The 19,118-nt window shown below is 37.7% G+C and overlaps 1 protein-coding gene across 2 annotated transcripts in view; it reads left to right on the forward strand.

Annotated features, from left to right (window-relative positions):
- The window catches only part of PNPLA8 (patatin like phospholipase domain containing 8), a 48,369-nt gene extending 31,182 nt beyond the window's left edge, over window positions 1–17,187 (forward strand). For both annotated transcript variants that reach the window (XM_026503190.4, XM_044385639.3), the window contains exons 8-10: window positions 1,076–1,270; window positions 9,418–9,613; window positions 16,153–17,187. In XM_026503190.4, the coding sequence (XP_026358975.2) occupies window positions 1,076–1,270; window positions 9,418–9,613; window positions 16,153–16,427 (666 nt within the window). In that variant the 3' untranslated portion in view covers window positions 16,428–17,187. The remainder of the gene's footprint in view (window positions 1–1,075; window positions 1,271–9,417; window positions 9,614–16,152) is intronic.
- The last annotated feature ends 1,931 nt before the right edge of the window (window positions 17,188–19,118 follow it).

Raw genomic sequence — 19,118 nt, forward strand, 5'->3', positions numbered from 1 at the left:
GACCAGCAGGGCCTTGGAGGCCATGTTACTGAGATGCACACAGGTCTTTAGGAGAAGATCCCAGGGTGCGCTCCACGCCTCTTGGTTGTTCCCCGGTATCTTCAGACCTGTTTGTTTGTGTTTCAGTCGTGGGAGTTGCCAACTTTAAATAAAAGACTAGAGTAGGTGTAAGGGAACTTTAGCCACCTCAAAAAGTAATTCACTCGTGATGAAGGGGTTTATCATGTTTCCCACACGATTCTTAATTCAGCCTGTCTATAGACCAAGTAATAGACCCCCTGGATTTTGGTGTAAGACCAACTCTTACCCACGGTGGCCTAGAGACACTTGGATCACTCATAGGATCTGAGGATATCTCCTTTGGTTTATTAAACAGCAAAGCAGACAAGCCTCTGGCAGGGCTTGACACGGAACCTGAATAACTTTGGCCTCTTCCATATCTTTCAGCATCTTAAGTTTGTATTAGAGGTCATTAACCAGTACAATACATTTTACATTAATTCAGCTGACATCAATGAAATCTGAGACCCAAGGTGATCAGTATTAGCTATTTTAATTAAAAATTACCCAGCTACCAGTTATTAACTGTGAAAAGAAAGCCTCGAGAGTTTGTGTATTGTTACATTCAGTTACTAAAGTCATAATGCTTTCAAAGAGAACAGAAGCAAAGACTAATTTGTAAATGATATTATGAAAATAGTGTATTTTTCTTTGAGTAGCTTGTATTCATTGCTACTACTGCTGCATCGATTATCATATAAAGATTTGCAAGTTTGTGTCTTCCTGGTGTCTTCTTAAATGGCTAATCAAGTCATGTAGTTAATAATATCTTTTATTATTGTTGTCTTACAATGCATTTCTCAAAATTGTCCCAGTCCTTGTAGCATCTACTGTCCCATAAAGAAATACTAGTTAGATCATGTTCCCTTTGCTTAACATCGTCTTTATGTTATACATTTATCTTGATGGGTAGAATTGTAGATTGTTCGTTCACACTTCTAAGTAATATTTAATTTTTTACAGATCCCAAATACTTCTGTTTACAATGGGTATTGTTCACTTTTTGCTTTACTAGGTAGCTGCAGTAAGTACCATAGTAAACAGAGGGATAACGCCAAAAGCTTTTGTGTTCAGAAACTATGGTCATTTTCCTGGAATCAACTCGCACTACTTGGGAGGCTGTCAGTATAAAATGTGGCAAGCCATCAGAGCCTCGTCTGCTGCTCCTGGCTACTTTGCAGAGTATGCACTGGGAAATGACCTTCACCAGGTAAGTTGACTGCGGCCTACCTTTTAAAAGTTTATGTGATTAAAGAATCAGCACTCATTAAATGTCACAGAGGGATTAACCAAGACTTTCTTCTTCTTTACATGTGGCAAAAGATGTGCCATACAAAATGTTTTGTTTGTTGTTTGTTTTTCTTAACAAGCCTTCTGGCTTGAGAGCACATTTTAGGAAAGTTTTTTTTTTTTTTGTATTTTATTTAATGTGATTCATAGCTAATTATGATTTTATTGATGGAAAAATGTAGTACATAGGATTGGCTTTCCAAATGTAATAAAAATTAAAAATAAAACACGGTCCCTGAAAACACATAACCCAATCTGTTTGATAGTTGAGGTGGACATATTTTGAGGGAGACGATGTAATGAAATAACAGTAAACACTCATTAAGTTAGCTGTGTGCTGGACACTTACGTAGTGCTTTGCGTGCATTATCTCATTTAACCAGCACTGCTTACGAAGCCGATAGAATTATTCCCACTTTTACAAATGAGCTATTGGAGTCTTGAGAAAGGTTAAGTAACAACAGTAGGATCATGGCTGTCAAGTGACAGGATGGGGATGCTCCCTGTAATTACACTGCTTCAAAGTTTATGGCTAAATGATGTATAAAGTTGAATATTTTTTCTGGCAATATAGTCCTTTTCTGTTACGTAGACTTATTTATTTATCATAAATTTTTCCTCTGTCAAGTTTTTCCCATTATGAAATGTTAACTCATAACTTACTAAATGATAAAAAAGTCACTAAAGCTTTTGAGCTCATAGTTCCAAAATATATGTTTTATAGATGCTTAGTTTGTAGTGATACACTTAAAATCAGTCTCATTCAATAGAGCTATTAACCTTAACTTTCTAGTCAGTGAGGTATTTGTGCTCTTATTTATTTGGTATTTAAATATGTTGAGAAGAAAACTGTTTTGACGAGGGTCTTCGGATGTCCTTCAGAAGCTCATACGTAGATCTTCTCCATGAACTACATATCACTGTATACTGTTAATTTACGTGTGTCAGGATTGTAATGACCAAAACATTGATCGGTTTTGTTTTCTCCTGTATTTTTATTATATGTTAGACATATTTTTAAATATTACGGTCAGCTGTCCCTTTTTTTTTTTCTATATTTCTAGAGATAATGTCATAATCTTTGTAGTTACGAGATTAATCTAAGTTTCCTTTTGTCTTTGGAGTCAATTCAGACCTTTTCTTACTTTGCCCAGTCAGTCATCGTTGAGTTATGTCAGGCACTTCCCCTTCTCGCCTTTCTCTTCTCTTCCACCTACTGAAGGCAGAAAGTGCGAGCTGTAGAGTTCTTCTGACATTGATTTCAAGACTTACTGGTCAAATTAAAATTTTTATTTTAAAAGGTACCTTGCTGTTTTTAACAACAATTTCTGCATATTCGTATTCTTACCAGGTTGTAAATGGAGAAATAATTTAGACAGTGTTTTCAAAATAGTGTTAAGATTTATAATGTATCTTTAAGGTGCTTGTCATGCTACAAAATTGCAGTTAAGCCAAATATTAATGAAAGTCTCAAGTGATAAGTTATTGCATTTCAGGACCGTATATGTTCCCAGACTACCAAAGAAGTTATCTCGTTTGCTTTTTATTCTTTAAGTGGAAATAGTTTCAAAGTTTAATTCAGTACATAATAACAAACCAAAGTATTTCAGTGGTTATTTATCCATTTCATTTAGACTAGTGATATTTCTTTTCATGCTTAGCCATTTTTATATTGATGATCTTAATCTACAGATTAAATTAACTTATTATATGGAATTTATGTAAAGTGTGTAACCACATGTACAGAGAATATACTTTCATGTAAATCGGTGACTTGACTCCAGGAAGATTTGTACATCTAATTAATGTTCACATGAAATCTGGATTCTAAGCAAACCCTATTTTTAAGAATATTTTTCTTACTGCATGTTCTCTTCCAAACCTGAGGAAGAAATGGGATATTTTTCTATTCGAAAGATGCTGTGAAATATTGATTAGGATATTCTAACATGTGAATGATCTTGATTGCTTAAACAAAAAAACATTCAAGTGAAGTTCCTTTCCAACCCTTTAGAAATTGTTAAGAAGTTTAAAACTAAAATATGGTCCTTACTTATTACAATCCTCTTATCCTAAGCTCTTTGAATAATTATATCGAGTTATTTCCAGACTCATTTTTAAAATCTCTTTTAACTGTCATGTCTGACGTAAGTTTTAATGTAAGTTACTTCATATCCTTTTGGAATCATGTAAAGTATACAATACAGACTAATACCCTGAGCAGTCATTGAAAGTAGTGCCATAATTAGGGGGTGTGAGTAGGTAGATGTGTAGATTTCATTTGCCTTTGCCTATAAAGAGAAGAGTAGTATTAGGGTATTTACCTGCATGTCCCGGAAAATTATAATGAGAATTCTTTTTGAGTAGCTTTCCAGTATTACTTCTCTCCCTTTGCCCAAGTAGCATCATATTTATCTTGAAATAGTACGTTTTACACAAAATTAACCCTTCTCTCTCTCTCTCTAACAGTTTTGTTGATACATAATTGATACACAAAAAAATGGGTATATTTCGTGTATACAGTTTGATGAGTTTGGCCATACGCATATCCCTTTTCTCTGATCTTTTTCCATCACCATTAAATTAAATCATTCATTCTCTGCCTTTGGAGAAAGAGCCTGATAAATTCATTTGTGCTAAAGGTTTTGATGACAGATTCTCATATATTATTTCTCTTAGGCCTTATTGACATTTTGAAAGGTTATGTCCAGAACTCAGAATATATTAACCTAAGAGGAATTACGATAGTTCCTATAAATGTTCCACGTAAATAGTGTTTTCAGCAGAAAGAACCTGCCTAGTACCTGGCAGATTATACCTTTGCTAGGCCACAACTATTAATTTTTGACCAGTGCAACTGGTCAAAAATGTAGTCACTGCTTGCTCAGTGCCAGGCCCTGTGTTAACCGTGAGGAACATAATGGTTTTAATAAGTGCCAGCTTATTGTTTGCGTTTCCTGGGTCCTACCCTCAAACTAGAAGAATATAAGTAAGCACAGTTATATAATAAGATGATTAATTCAATAATAGAGAAGCTCCTCAAAAAGTTAAAAAAAAAACCAAAAAACCCTACTCTACGACCCAGCTATTGCACTACTAGTTATTTATCCCAAGGATTCAAATGTAGTGATTTGGAGGGACACATGCACCCCAGTTTTGCAGCAGCAATGTCCTCAATAGCCAAACTATGGAAAGAGCCCAGATGTCCATCGACAGATGAATGGATAAAGAAGATGTGGGCACACACACACAATGGAATGTTACTCAGCCGTCAAAAGCCATTTGCAACAACACGGATAGAACTAGAGGGTATTATGCTAAGTGAAATCAATCAGTCAGAGAAGACAAATACCATAGGATTTCACTCATATGTGGAATTTAAAAAATACAACAGATGAACATAGGAGAAAGGGAGGAAAACTAAAACAAAGACAAGAGAGGGAAACCATAAGAGACTGTTAACTATAGAGAAGAAACTGAGGGTTGATGACGGGGAGGTGGACGGAGGATGGGCTAACTGGGTGACAGGCATTAAGGAGGGCATTTGTGATGAGCACTGGGTGTTACATGCAACTGATGAATCCCTAAATTGTACCCCTGAAACCAATACTACACTGTATGTGAACTAACTTGAATTTAAATAAAATCTTGAAAAAATAAATTCAGTAGTGAAAACATGCGTAGGGTTAAGAAGTCATACTGAAGATGTGGCTTATTCTGTCAGGATTGGCTTTACAAAGACATTTCTATTCCACTTGAGGTCTAAAGAATGAAAAGTAGGGTAGGATAGAAATGGAATTGGGCGGGGGGGAGTAGAAACCGGGAAGGATTGCTGAATGGTTTTAGAGTTTCTCTTTGGGGTGATAAAAACTTTTTGGAAATACGTAGTTGTGATGGTTGTAAAACATTCTGAATGTAATTAATGCTACTTAATTGTAACCTTAAAAATGCTTAAAAGGACCAGTTTTATGTTCTGTATATTTTACCATAATAAAAAAGAAAAATTTTTTAAAACTCTAAAATATAATAACTGAGATGAGAGGATTGGGAGAAGTTCACATTGCACAATGGTTATTTTCTGGTAGGTACTCTGTATTATTTGAAATGATTAAATGTACATTAAAAGAATCAGAAGTATCTAAATTTTAGGGTACTAAGTACATGTTTGACGTACTGCTATTAAAACACAGTTCTGTGTATACCTCTGGGAGATAAATAGCAAATTATTCAATCAGTTCATTTTTCAAGTCTGTTTTACTGCAGTGTCTAGCAGTGGGCCTGGCAAAACCAAATACACAACAAGGAGATAACTGACTATGAATACCTCAGTGAAGGAAATACCATGGTCATACCAATAGCCTGATGACTTTCTGATAGACAAGGCATAGGAGTGGGCTAAGTAGAAGGGAGCTCAGGGGACAGTGTGCCTCGCCATAGACTGGAGTGAGCACCAAAAATCTTAACTTCCACACTTACTTGATGTAAATAGTAAAGTTTAAGGAACAGGAATTTACTGCCATGGCTTTTAAAACCATTGGAAACCTGGCAACTTTTCAGTTTGGGAGTGATTTTACTATTATCAATTCTTGCTAAACCTTGTTTGCCCCTTCTTATCTTTTCTTCCCGTTTTGTGTCTTCTGATCCTTCTTGATAGGCTTTTATATAAAATAGTGCAGGAATGTTCCATCTAAAATACCGAGACAGACTGGTGATGGGTAGTAAGGAGGGTACATATTGCATGGTGCACTGGGTGTTATACGCAACTAATGAATCATCAAACGTTGCATCAGAAACCAGGGATGTACTGTATGGTGACTAACATAATGTAATAAAAAAACATTAAAAAAATAATAATAAAATAAAATACTGAGACAGAAGTTACATAAAGTATAACTGTAGAATTTAAAATAAAAGTAGTTTTGGGCGCCTGACTGGCTCGGTTGGGGGAATATGGGACTCCTGATCTCAGGGTTGTGGGTTTGATCCCTACGTTGGGTGTGGAGATTACTTAAAAGTAAAATGTTTAAATAAAAGTAGTTTTAAAAGAGGTAACTTTCTTGCTGAATTAGAAATGAAATGTTACCTCTAATGTGTGATGGGTATCGTTCTAATGTCCTAGTAATTGAAAACAAAAGATAAAGTTGAAAGGATTAAATTAAAATTAGAAGCCTTTAGGAAATAATTATTTCTACCTACAATCAAGGAATCCTAGTAGGGTTTTACAAAGTTAAACAGTACAAATAGCCAGTGTAAGACTTTGAACAGATACATAAAGATAACTAACTTTAAAAATAGTTCCTTTCAACTGGTGAATGATAAACTGATACATCAAAGTAACCAAATATTACTCAGCAATAAAAAGGAATGAATTATTGGGCTGTCCCGTGACATGGATGGATCTCAGAAGCATTATTCTAGGTGAAAAAAAACAAACTCAAGGGGCGCCTGGGTGGCACAGCGGTTAAGCGTCTGCCTTCGGCTCAGGGCGTGATCCCAGCATTCTGGGATCGAGCCCCACATCAGGCTCCTCGGCTATGAGCCTGCTTCTTCCTCTCCCACTCCCCCTGCTTGTGTTCCCTCTCTCGCTGGCTGTCTCTATCTCTGTCGAATAAATAAATAAAATCTTAAAAAAAAAAAACCAAACTCAAAAGAATACATACTGTACGATTCCATGTATCTTGATAACAAGAGCTAATGGGTGACCTTGGGAAGTAGATGGAAGAACGGTGTTTGAAGATGAGAGGATTGAGGAACTGAGAGTCTAGGGTGTTCTAAAGATGAAAAGTCACATGGGGTATGATAAAGAATCTCTACCCTTTTCTGCATGGGATAGTAAGGAAGCCTATGAGCCATGCGCTGAACAATGTGTTGAATGAGGAGTTGATAGGTGACAGCAGTGATGGTAGCGTGAATTTAAGAGCCCTTAAAGCACGTGAATTTTCCAAGTGGACTCGGACTAATAGTCTGGAAGGAACACTAAAGAACAAATAGGACACCGTTCCCGCCTAACCACTAAGGTATATGAGATAGGAAAGAATCAACAGCTCCCTGGGAAACAACATTAGGGAAGAGCCACGTCTCTGTTAAAGAGAGCATTCAGAAGAAGGTGACATCACCTTGGAAGTTTTAGCTGTGGAACAATGTCCATACAGCCCAGTGGAAGGGTTGAAGTTGTCCGGGAAGAGTGGACGATCGTGTCGGTGGCAAGGAAGCTCAGAGATTTGAATGGCATTATTGAATGGAACAGAAGCGCAGTGGAATTTAGAATGATGTGAATTTAGCCCCTATTGGTTCTCTGAGGAAGGTGGGCCTCCTACCTCTAAAAACACTAAAAAAAAAAACTCCACCCTCTGTAGTGATCGTTTTCAGCAGGTACAGTCTCAGTTCATCTGCTTCAAGCTCAACACACACAAGGATAGTAGTCCCTAAAGCTGTAGTGTCTACGTGCTCTTTGGCCGGGCATACAGTAGATGGACATTGCAGTTTTTAATGAAAGGACTGAAACTGTCCACTTGGTGTCAGAGAAGCTTTACTTCTTACAGTCTCAGCCTGCCCTGTGGTGTGTTTTTAGTTTAGGATTCTGATCTTTTGTTGTATTCTCTGCTATGCTCCTTTGAGTAGGAATGATATAACTATATTACTATGGCATTTACCGTTTTACTAAGATGTACACTGAAATTAAGTCTGTCGAGTCCGTAATAAAGAGAAGTATAATACCAGCACGTGTGCTGCTGTGTCCTCATTCTGCTTCTGATACAGATTTCCTTCTTCCTGAGTCTAGACAAGGGAGAGAAACTTTACTCTCGTCAGGACATCTACTGCCAGTCAGGTGGCAGATGACATGAATCCAGGGCTCCCCTTTCTTGTATCCCAGGCCTGGGGCCAGTCACAGGCCAGTTGTCTGCAGTCTTTTAGTTCTCAGGGACCATCCCAGCTTAAGCCTAGCTCAGCCACAAAGTGACTTTATGAAAAGAGCTAAAGACCTGAAATATGGTGGACCCATGAATAAATGGGCCCCCGTTGACAAGAAACAACAAGACTTTTCTCATGAAAGTCACAAACGTGGAAATACGAACCACATTCTTTTGAAGAGATGTAGTTAGAGAGCACTGGAGATCGCACCTCAGGGAAAGGTAGAGATTAGATTGAAAATGGCAGCAAACAACCCACCCAAAAATGGAGAATAGAGCAAGCAATGAAAACACGTGATGAAACAGTTTCTCTGAGAATCCACACAGCCCTGTGTATCTGTTATCCCAGAGGCATCATAAAGCTACTCATTGGGGATGAATGCTATATGCATATGATAACTTTGGCTTTGGGGCTTTTTAGGAGGCGTAACTTTCTAACAGTTTGTAGCTTTTCAGAATTGAGTGGCTACGCAAATACCAAGTGACGTTTATCCCAGCAGTGCAAGGCTAGCTATATGCTTTCTGTCTGCAGATTTTACCCTTCTTTCCTCCTGAAGTCTTCAAAATAATAGTTATTATTTATAGTAATAAGTGCTTAGAAACACAAAGTTTGCCTACTTCATTTAGATTCTATCTGCATTATAATGAATGCAATACTTTGAAATTATATTGTTGATAAAGTTTCAGTGAAATTAGTTGAGTTAATATGGTTATATTTGACTTGTGAGTGAAGAGCTAGTTTTTAATTGTTTGGTAGAACCCACAATTGGTCTGTTAGGTTTTATATAGAACCTATAGTTACCACTAAACAAGAATAATATCTTTTAAAAATAACTGTTCATTTTAGTAGTTTTGAGAAAAATATACAAAGCAATCAAAGAAGTTGTTAACATTACTTTCATAATAGGAAAGGAAAGCTTAATGAGGCCAGTGAGCTTTCTCACGTTACCCTTTTCTGAAGCTGTACTATATAAAATAAATTCACTTTAAAGGAACTCCTTGTCTTCAAATAATTTGTTCAATTTATTATATCGTTAAGCTCTCCTTGTGAGTACATTTAAGCCTTTTTAAAATACAATTTTTGTCTTCATATTTGTAAAATAGAATTTCACTTTTAAGAGTTCTGCACTGTATTTTCTTGACTTATATTTTGCAGGATGGAGGTTTGCTTCTGAATAACCCTTCGGCGCTAGCAATGCACGAGTGTAAGTGTCTCTGGCCTGATGTCCCATTAGAGTGCATAGTGTCCCTGGGCACTGGGCGTTACGAGAGTGATGTGCGGAACTCCGTGACATACACGAGCTTGAAGACCAAACTGTCCAATGTTATCAACAGTGCTACAGATACGGAAGGTTAGTCTGTCTGTTTGCCACGTTAAAGCACTTTTACTTCCAGAGTTCAGTGTTTGGTAGCCTGTGCTGATGCTACCTACAAAAGAGTATGTTACATCTGTATGGGGGTGCTCAGGAAGCAAAGGGGACCAAATCTTTTGTTGTTTTCATTTCTCCACGCTCATGTCTTCTAAGTGACCCTCGAATGGAGACTCTTCTTTCTCTGTGTGCTAGTACTTCTGTTGCCTATGTACAGTTGGAGAAGTTTCTACAGCTGGATTAGCACAAAGGTTCGGTTGGAGACTCTTAAAATATATATCGAATCATGTCTTTACCCTGCTTGGTGCCCTCTAGGCTTCCCATCACACTTAGAATAAAATCCAAAAGCCTCATTCACTGAAATTTAGCAGGCCCTTTAAGACCTAGCCTTTGGATATATCTCCTCCCCATTCCTCACATGTGTCCCCTCTACCAAGTCTGGCTCAGAAGTCTCTGGCCTTGGGCCCTCTGCATTCGCTGTGCCCTCTCCGTGTGAGGTCTTCCTTCAGATTTACGCTTGATTCACTCCCATTTCATGCAGGTCTCTGCTCAGATGGCACTTCCTCAGAGAGACCATTCCCAGTTCCTTTCTGTCCCCCGCACTATGTCGTTCTGCCCTCTTACCCTGCTTCTTTCTCTCTCTCTCTTTTTTAAGGTAGAGCACTTCTCTCATCACATGGATGTGTATTACATCTTTGCTTGTTTCATTGCTTATTATCTCCCTCTCCCACGAGAACGTAAGGTGGGGGGTTATCCAGTCGACTGTGTTGACTGTGATGCCCAGCACATAGTAGGCAGTCAGTGAGTATTTGTGTAATGTCTAGTTTCGGCCTTGAGGTCTGGATCTCTTTATTTTGTATTTTATTTTCAAGTCTTTTGTGAAATCTGTTATTCAGTTCTCTAAAAGAATTGTTACCACTTACCAGCCCCTTGCTTCTGAATCTCATTGTTTTCATACATTGTGTTATTGGCTGAATCTTTAGCCCACATGAGGATATTAAACTCCCCGTTAAGGACTTTTATCTAGTAAATGAGAACCCAAAAGAAGCTTATATACTGGATTTTTCACTGTCTGAAATGTTGTCAGATCAACAAGTCTTTTTTCTCTCTTATTTTCCCATCACATTTTATTTTCTTAGGTCACAGCACAAATGCATTTGACTTACACATGGAATACTGAACTTCTGAATGTCTGCAGTGAAATAAATGCCTATGGCATCATAAGACAGTTTTCTTAAATATGACATGACATTCCTTCTGTGATACATGTGGCATATTTTTATGTACATGCAAGTGAACAGTTAAGATTGAATAGTGCTTGATCTGTGACTTAAAAATAGTAAAAGATTGGGGCGCCTGGGTGGCACAGCGGTTAAGCGTCTGCCTTCGGCTCAGGGCGTGATCCCGGCGTGATGGGATCGAGCCCCACATCAGGCTCCTCCGCTATGAGCCTGCTTCCTCCTCTCCCACTCCCCCTGCTTGTGTTCCCTCTCTTGCTGACTGTCTCTATCTCTGTCGAATAAATAAATAAAATCTTTAAAAAATAATAAATTAAAAAAAATAAAATAAATAAAAATAGTAAAAGAGGGGCACCCGGGTGGCTCAGTTAGTTAAGCATTCGACTCTTGATTTCATCTCAGGTCATAATCAGAGTCGTAAGATCAAGCCCCGCATGGGGCTCTGTGCTGAACATGGAGCCTGCTTAAGATTCTCTCTCCCTCTGCCTCCCCTGCTCACGCGTGCTCTCTCTGTATAAAATAACAACAACAACAACAACAATAATAATAATATAGTAAAAGAAAATTTCTTAATATTTTTCATTAAACTATGGAATTGACACGGTTGTTATCAAGAAGCATATTTCTAGGTCTGTACAGTAGTCTTATTTTAAGCAGTCTGCTGAGAAAAAGAAAGCTTTAATCAGTCTCAAAATACTTGTCTGTGTATCTGGTGCACATCATGTGATGGGGCTAATTTGAAATTTTCAAGAAATGAGTAATGCTGTTTCCACATACTTACACCCTTGTTAATGAAGAACTTGAGTGTAATTGCTGATACTAGATGGTTATTGACCTATAAAAACTGCAGTTTCATTTAGCTCAGTCTAATTCATTATCAATTACTAAATCAATGGTGAATAGTTGTAGATGATTAAGACTATGAATTAAGAGGAGGAATAAGAAAGCAAAACTAGATTATTGTAAACAGCTCACCAAGAAGCAAATTAGACTAGGGGCGCCTGGGTGGCTCAGTCGGTTAAGCGTCTGCCTTTGGCTCAAGTCATGATCCCAGGGTCCTGGGATGGAGCCCTGCATCAGAGCCTGCTTCTCCCTCTCCCTCTGCCTGCTGCCCCCCTTGCTTGTGCTCTCCCTCTCTCTCTCTGTAAATAAATAAATAAAATCTTTAAAAAAAAAAAAAAACCCAAAAAACAAATTAGACTTGACACAGGTCCTAAAGGATAGTAGGGTTTAGAGATTTTAAAAGAGGGTTAAGACTGCCACTTCTGTCCATGATAAAATAATAGAGGCCGTATATTTCCTCTCACCTTAAACCATTAGCAAACTGAATGGAACAGTGGTTTTCAGCCATTAGATGACAGGTGGCATGGGTTCATGATCCCTGAGAGAAGGAAAATGAAGTAATCCCTGAGATTGCCCAGCATGCTACCTGAAAAGAGTTTCTAGGTCATAGCAAGGAAGGGGTGAACCCAAAAAAGCAGAACAGGACACACAGAGTTCATGGAGGCCCAGGAAAACTAGAATTTGTGGGCGAAACACAACAGAGGAGGCAGCTTCACACAGTGCTCTAGAGACCTGCAGGGGAGTCCCCTTGAGTACTGACGTGTGCATGCATGTGAGGACTCCGCCCAAGGCAGGGCAAAGAACCACCAGGAAGGATTAGACACAACTGTTCTTGGAGCTCACACAGGACCCAGAGTAGCTCAGATTTTTATCAAGTACATTAGAAGGACCTTGTAATACGCGAGATAATGCAGTGGACTTCTCAGAAGACTGTTGTCTCAGTAGCGGCATCAGATTAGTTCTAGACTGAGGGCTGCTCTGGATCCACCCTAACACTGCTTAAAAGCAGTCCTCAAAAAGATCAGATTGAATCCAGTTAACAGCATCTGTTGTTTGAATAAAGTCAAGCAATATCAAAAGGAATACAACAAATTCCAGCATGCAAAAATATAAAAGTTCACAATGTTTGGTGTCCAATAAAAAATTACCAGGCATACAAAGAAGCAAGAAAAGACACCCTCACCAAGAGAAAAAAGTCAGTGGGAATAGACCTAGCTATGAAACAGATAGGTAATTAGCAAAGACATTACAGTAACTATTAAAAACATACTTCACATGTTTACTGGGCTGGAGGAAGATAAGGAGAGAAATGAATGATATAAAAGAGGCCCAAATCAAACTTCTAGAGGTGGAAGATACACTGTCTAAAATGAGAAATACAGCTGATAAGATTAATAGCAATTCTGCATAAAAACTTGAAGAAAAGAGAAGAAGAGTAAATACTTCCCAGCTCACTCTTAAGGCCAGCACAACCCTGACACCAAAACCAGGGGGAAAAATTATAAAATACATAAAAATACCAATTCCCTATTAGTTTCCCCATGCTGAAATCCTTAAAATATACTAATAAATAGAGTTCAGCAATATATAAAAAGGAGAATACAGTATAACCAAGCAGGATTCATCCCAAGAATACAAAGATTGGTTTAACATATAAAAATCAATGAAATTTACCATGTTAAGATTAAAAAATGAAAATTTTGTGGTAGTTTCAATAGATGCAGAAAAGACATCTGACAGAACTTAACATTCATTCATGATGAAAACTCACAGTAGGTTAGGAACAGAAGGGAACTTCTCAGCCCGACAAAGGGCATCTATTAAACAAACAAACACCCCTAAAGGTGGCATCATATTTAATGAGATCAGAAGCAGGGTAAGATGTCTCTCATCGCTTCCAGTCAGCATTTTTACTGAAGGTCCTTTCCAGTACAGCAAGGCACTGAAAACTAAAAGGCAGATAGATAGAAATGAAGTAAATATTTGTAATACCATTGTCTATGTTGACAATCCTAAGGAATCTGTTAAAAAGCTCCTAGAACTAAGAATTGAGTTCAGCAAAGTTGGAGAATACAGGGTCAGTAAAACTCAATTGTATTTCTGCATACTAGCAATTGGAAACAAATTAAATACATACAAAGATAAACATCATTTATAACAACATGAGAATATTAAATACTGAAGGAATTACTTATTTTAAACTATGTGCAAGACCTGAACATTAAAAGCTACAAAACATTACTGGAAGAAATTAAAGAAGTTCTGAATAAATCAGCAGATAGACCATGCTCATGAATTGGAAATCTCAGTGTTGTTTTAGTGGCACACCGCAAATTGACCTATAGACACCACCCAATTGCTATAAGAATCCAGACAGCCTTTTTCTGGGGCAGAGGTTTAACAAGATGACTGTAAAATGTATATGGATATGCAAAGGACCTAGAAGAACCAGAACAATTTTGAGACAGAACAAAGTTTGAGGACTTACACCTTCTGATCTCAAGACAAAACTCCAGTAAGCAAGGGACTGTGGTATTTGCATAAAGATAGACATATAGATCAATGGTACATAATAGTACAGAACTTGATCCATACATGTAAGCTCAAAAGATTTTTGACAGGGTAACTCAATGGTGAAGGTAAAGTCTTTCCAACCAATAGTACAGGGACAGTGAGATAACTATATTCAAAAAAGTGAACCTTTACCTTTCATACCAAATACAAAAATTAATCTGAAATGGATCATAGACTTAAAGAGTTAAAACTGTAAAACTTCTAGAAGAATACCCCGGAGAAGATCTTAATGACTTGGGTTAGGTAAAGATTTTTTAGATAGGACACAAAAAGCATGAACCAAGAAAGAAAAAATAGATTAGACTTTATCAAAGTACAGATTTTGCTCTTCAAAAGATACTTTTAGTAAAATGAAAAGCTATACACCGAAATAAAATATTAGTAAAACATGTATCTGGTCCATTACCAGAACCAAATACATAAACAGATCCAAACTATATAGAGAATTCTCACATTATATATGTGAAAAATACATAAACAAATTCACTAAGAAAATGGGCAAAATAATTCAACGGACACTTCATTGAAGAAGATGTGTAGATGAGGGGCGCCTGGGTGGCACAGCGGTTAAGCGTCTGCCTTCGGCTCAGGGCGTGATCCCAGCGTTGTGGAATCGAGCCCCACATCGGGCTCCTCCGCTATGAGCCTGCTTCTTCCTCTCCCACTCCCCCTGCTTGTGTTCCCTCTCGCTGGCTATCTCTATCTCTGTCGAATAAATAAATAAAATCTTTAAAAAAAAAAAAAAAAGATGTGCAGATGAATACAAAGTACATAAAAGCTTCACACCATTAGTCATTAGAGAAATGAGAAGTAAAACCACGAGGTTTTTGACTACACGTCCTCTAGATTGGCTAAAATTAAGGCCAACAATACCAAGTTTTGGCAAAGATGTGGAACAGTGGGAACTCTGATATATTAATGGTTGGAATGCAAAATGGTATGGCCATCTGGAAAATAGTGTTGTGGTTCTTAAAAAGAGAAACATGTAACATTGTGAGTCAGCTGTACTTCAACCAAAAAAAAAAAAAAAAAAAAACGATAAACATGCTTTTACCATATGACCCGGCAGTTACATCCCAGAATGTTCCTGAAGAGAAATGGAATCATGTATCCACAGAAAGACATACGTGTAAATGCTTACAGCAGGATTATTCCTCCTAGCTAAAAACTGAAGAGAACCGGAACTGGAAAGAAAAATCATGGTTTCTCTGTGCAGTGGAATTCTACCCACCAATAAAAAGGAAAGAGCTGTTGATACATACTGTGACAGGCATGAATTTCAAAAGCATGTTGCTAAGTAAAAGAAGCTAGACACAGAAGAGCTACCTATCTACTTCTGATTGTGTTTATATGACATTCTAGAAAAGGCAAAGAGTAAGAAAAGGAGGAACTATAAAAAGGCATGAAGGAACTTTCTGGGGTGGTAGAAATTTTCTGTCATGACTGGTGTGATTACACAAAGATACACATTTGTCAAAATTTCTCAAATTATACACTTCAGATTGGTGAATTTTGTATGCAAATTGTACCCCAGTAAAAACGATACCAAAAATTATAAAACACAAAAAGGAAAGTTGGGAAGGCATTTCAGCAGTGGCTAACAGTATGACCAAAAACAGAGAAAGGAGAGTACAGAAGCAAGTAATCTAATTAGCAGAATTACACGAATGATCTTGGGAGATGAATTTCATTTTGTAGTTACAGTCATTAGTATGGATTCCTTGGACCAACTGTTAATTGGCTGGCGTGATGAAATAAGATTTTGTAATTTGTCCTCCAAGAAGATAATTTTAAATAAGGATAAAATTAGATCATTGCAGAATAAATCAATTTTCTTATCTACCCTGTTCTCTCTTTATTTAACAGAAGTCCACGTAATGCTTGATGGTCTGTTACCTCCTGACACCTATTTTAGATTTAATCCCGTAATGTGTGAAAACATACCTCTGGATGAAAGCCGAAATGAAAAGCTCAATCAGCTGCAGCTGGAAGGGTTGAAGTACATAGAAAGAAATGAAGAAAAAATGAAAAAACTTGCAAAAATATTAACTCAAGAAAAAACAACTCTGCAGAAAATTAATGATTGGATAAAACTAAAAACTGACATGTATGAAGGCCTTCCGTTCTTTTCAAAATTGTAATGAGGGTATGTGTATATTTTCATAAGCGAGGGCCTGATCAGAAGATCCAGTGAGTTCAGTAAGGACTTGTGGGGTTCAGCATGAGTTTACTTTGAAATACTGGCAAATCCTGGAAAAGTACGTGCTTGGACCAGCTTGCACGTACATACCACAGAGGGTATGCTTGGTTACAGAATTCATCCGGGAATTAGGCTTTTATATGTGAATAATTAACAGTGCTTTAGGAGTCTTACTATTGTGCTAGTTGGTTTTAGTAGATATTGCTGTTCTATTGTTTGATATTTGAAAATTTAATATATGTGCCAAACAAGAACTATTATCATCCCATACTTGGTATTTTTGCTTCAGTCACCATAATCATGTCGAACGTACTTGATACTGATTTTCCATCATGGGGAAAAGCGAATTTCTTCTTAAATTTCCATCACTTACGTTTTCACTAGCTATATGCTAGGATCCAAATGTTGACTTTTATTGGAATATCATCTAAACAGGTACAGAAAAATAGAATTTTCTCTATCAGAGGACTTTTACATTTGAAATATGAAAGAATCAGATGCAGTTCTATTCAAGATGTATGTATTTCAGTCAACATGGTTTGGTTCAAAAAGATAGGTGAAGCTCCAATCAACCACTTTTCCCCCTGAAATTTCAAGATAATGCTGGGTGTTAACTTCTCTAGCTTATCATTCAGTGTTATAAAATTAATTTACTGAGAAGATATGTCTATCATTAACAAAAATAAACTATTGAAACAATATATTGTTAAAAGGCTAATGTCATTTTAAAATTTTTTTTATTGTTCGTATGAAATGTAGCTTCCCATCTCTTGTAAGCATTTGAATATACCTGCCAGCAGTGTGCTTAAAAAAAATAAGTTTTATCTGATTAACTCCTTTAACTGGCTGGATTTCATGGAGTTTGTATATATACCAACCCAAATCATTGTTTATGCCAACCAAATTCATCTTCGCTTTGCTATCTCTCTGTCTGCCATGTAAATCCTTACATCATGTGTAGATTTGTCAAGGAAAATGGGAAAAGGTAAATGCCTTTTGCTTTGTACATATCAACTAAAGCTAAACCCCACTGCCTAGATGATTCTATTGCTTCTTCGGAATGTGAACTCATAGAGGCAGTGAGGCATGGTTCAGAGCACGGGGGGGAGCTGAGAGTCTGGGTGCTAATCTGACCTCTCAGGCAAAGTCCTGTTTGTGAGCTGGAGGAGGGGGACAGCCTCTCTGGGCTTTGGATATTTCATTTATAAAATGAGAAAAGCTAGTTCGAAAATTTTATTTACTCTTTTATGGCAATCCCGATTCCACCAGTGTACAAGCAAAAGATGGGAAAAGATGTGAAAATGAGTTTTCCGTCTACCAGTATTAAACTGGTAGAATATCTGCTCTTTCCAAAGAAGCAAAGAGGAAAAGTCATCTATTTTAGAAATAAAATGTAGTAAATTCTCCAACTCATCAGTTATATAAAAAAATAGAATAAAAATTGTTTTGATGCTCAGGCCTTTTGGAGTGTCTCAAAATTCTTATTTCCGTAATAAAGGCTATGCTGGCCGTGTTTCAGTTCTGTTCTCGCCGCAGATAGTATTTAGTAAAAATAGTACCTCAGATAGAGTTGTCCCTAGAGGCATATGGGCTGCATGGGATTTCCCCCAGAGGGTGGAGAGAGCCCGGCCTGGTCTAAAATTACCCTGTGAGCCTCTTCTCCTCCCACACCACATTTCATCCAGAAGAAAGTAGTAGATGTCAAAGGAATCTTCTGAGAGGGAAGGAAGTCACAAAAAGCTCTGAGGGGACGGAGGGGAGGCTCAACACGATCTTGTTTCGGTGATGGAATAGATGGGCTCCCTCTGAGTTTCCCTGCCAGCAGCTACAGACAGCTGCCTTCCCCACATCCCCTTCCAGAGAGCTGCTAATTACTGAAGTGGCTAGGACCCCCGAAAGTTCGAGAGTTTGTTGGAAGGTCAAAATGTTACCTAATTCTAGGCACAGTTTTGAATATTTCACAAGTATCAGTGCTAGTAATGTGACTGAAAATACGGGTCTATAAGGTCCGAATGGCATGGCTTTTAGACACAGTGTTAAGTAAATATGAAAATACCAGTGGCTTCTAAAGATACTGTAAAATAGTCCTTTCAGATGACAAATACTGTGTATTTTTATGCAACTAGAACCACTTGTAAGAAAAATACAAAAAAATTGGCAGTCAGAATGAATACTCAGAAATATTTTGCTTGTAATAAAACATTTCAGGCACAATAAAGTAATATTTACTGCAGTTTACATACGGGCACCTTATCATAAGGTCACTCTTACCCTAACGTGACGCAGCTCATCTCTGCTACAGCGGAAGTCAACTCTCCGACCTTCTTCTCTCTTGGCTGATCATTTCTCTCTTGAACAGTACAAAATTTACAAGTGTCCTCTGCCACCGCTTCTTTCTTAAATGGCACCTGAGTATGTCCCCGTGTCCCCGACCTGTTTCTTGAGCTCTTTTCACTGTCCAACAAAAGGTGAGCCGAGAACACCCCGCTCGGTGGTGTACCAGTTGTCAGTCATTCTTGTCCCCATGTGTACTTGAACCTGGTGATCTGAAGAACTGTGTAATTCACCCGAGATAACCCTCATTTTATAATGAAACCATACTTTTCACGCTCCAAAAGCAAAGTGGATTTCT

This window comes from Ursus arctos, unplaced genomic scaffold (genome assembly GCF_023065955.2).
Source record: "Ursus arctos isolate Adak ecotype North America unplaced genomic scaffold, UrsArc2.0 scaffold_3, whole genome shotgun sequence".
Taxonomy (NCBI): domain Eukaryota; kingdom Metazoa; phylum Chordata; class Mammalia; order Carnivora; family Ursidae; genus Ursus; species Ursus arctos.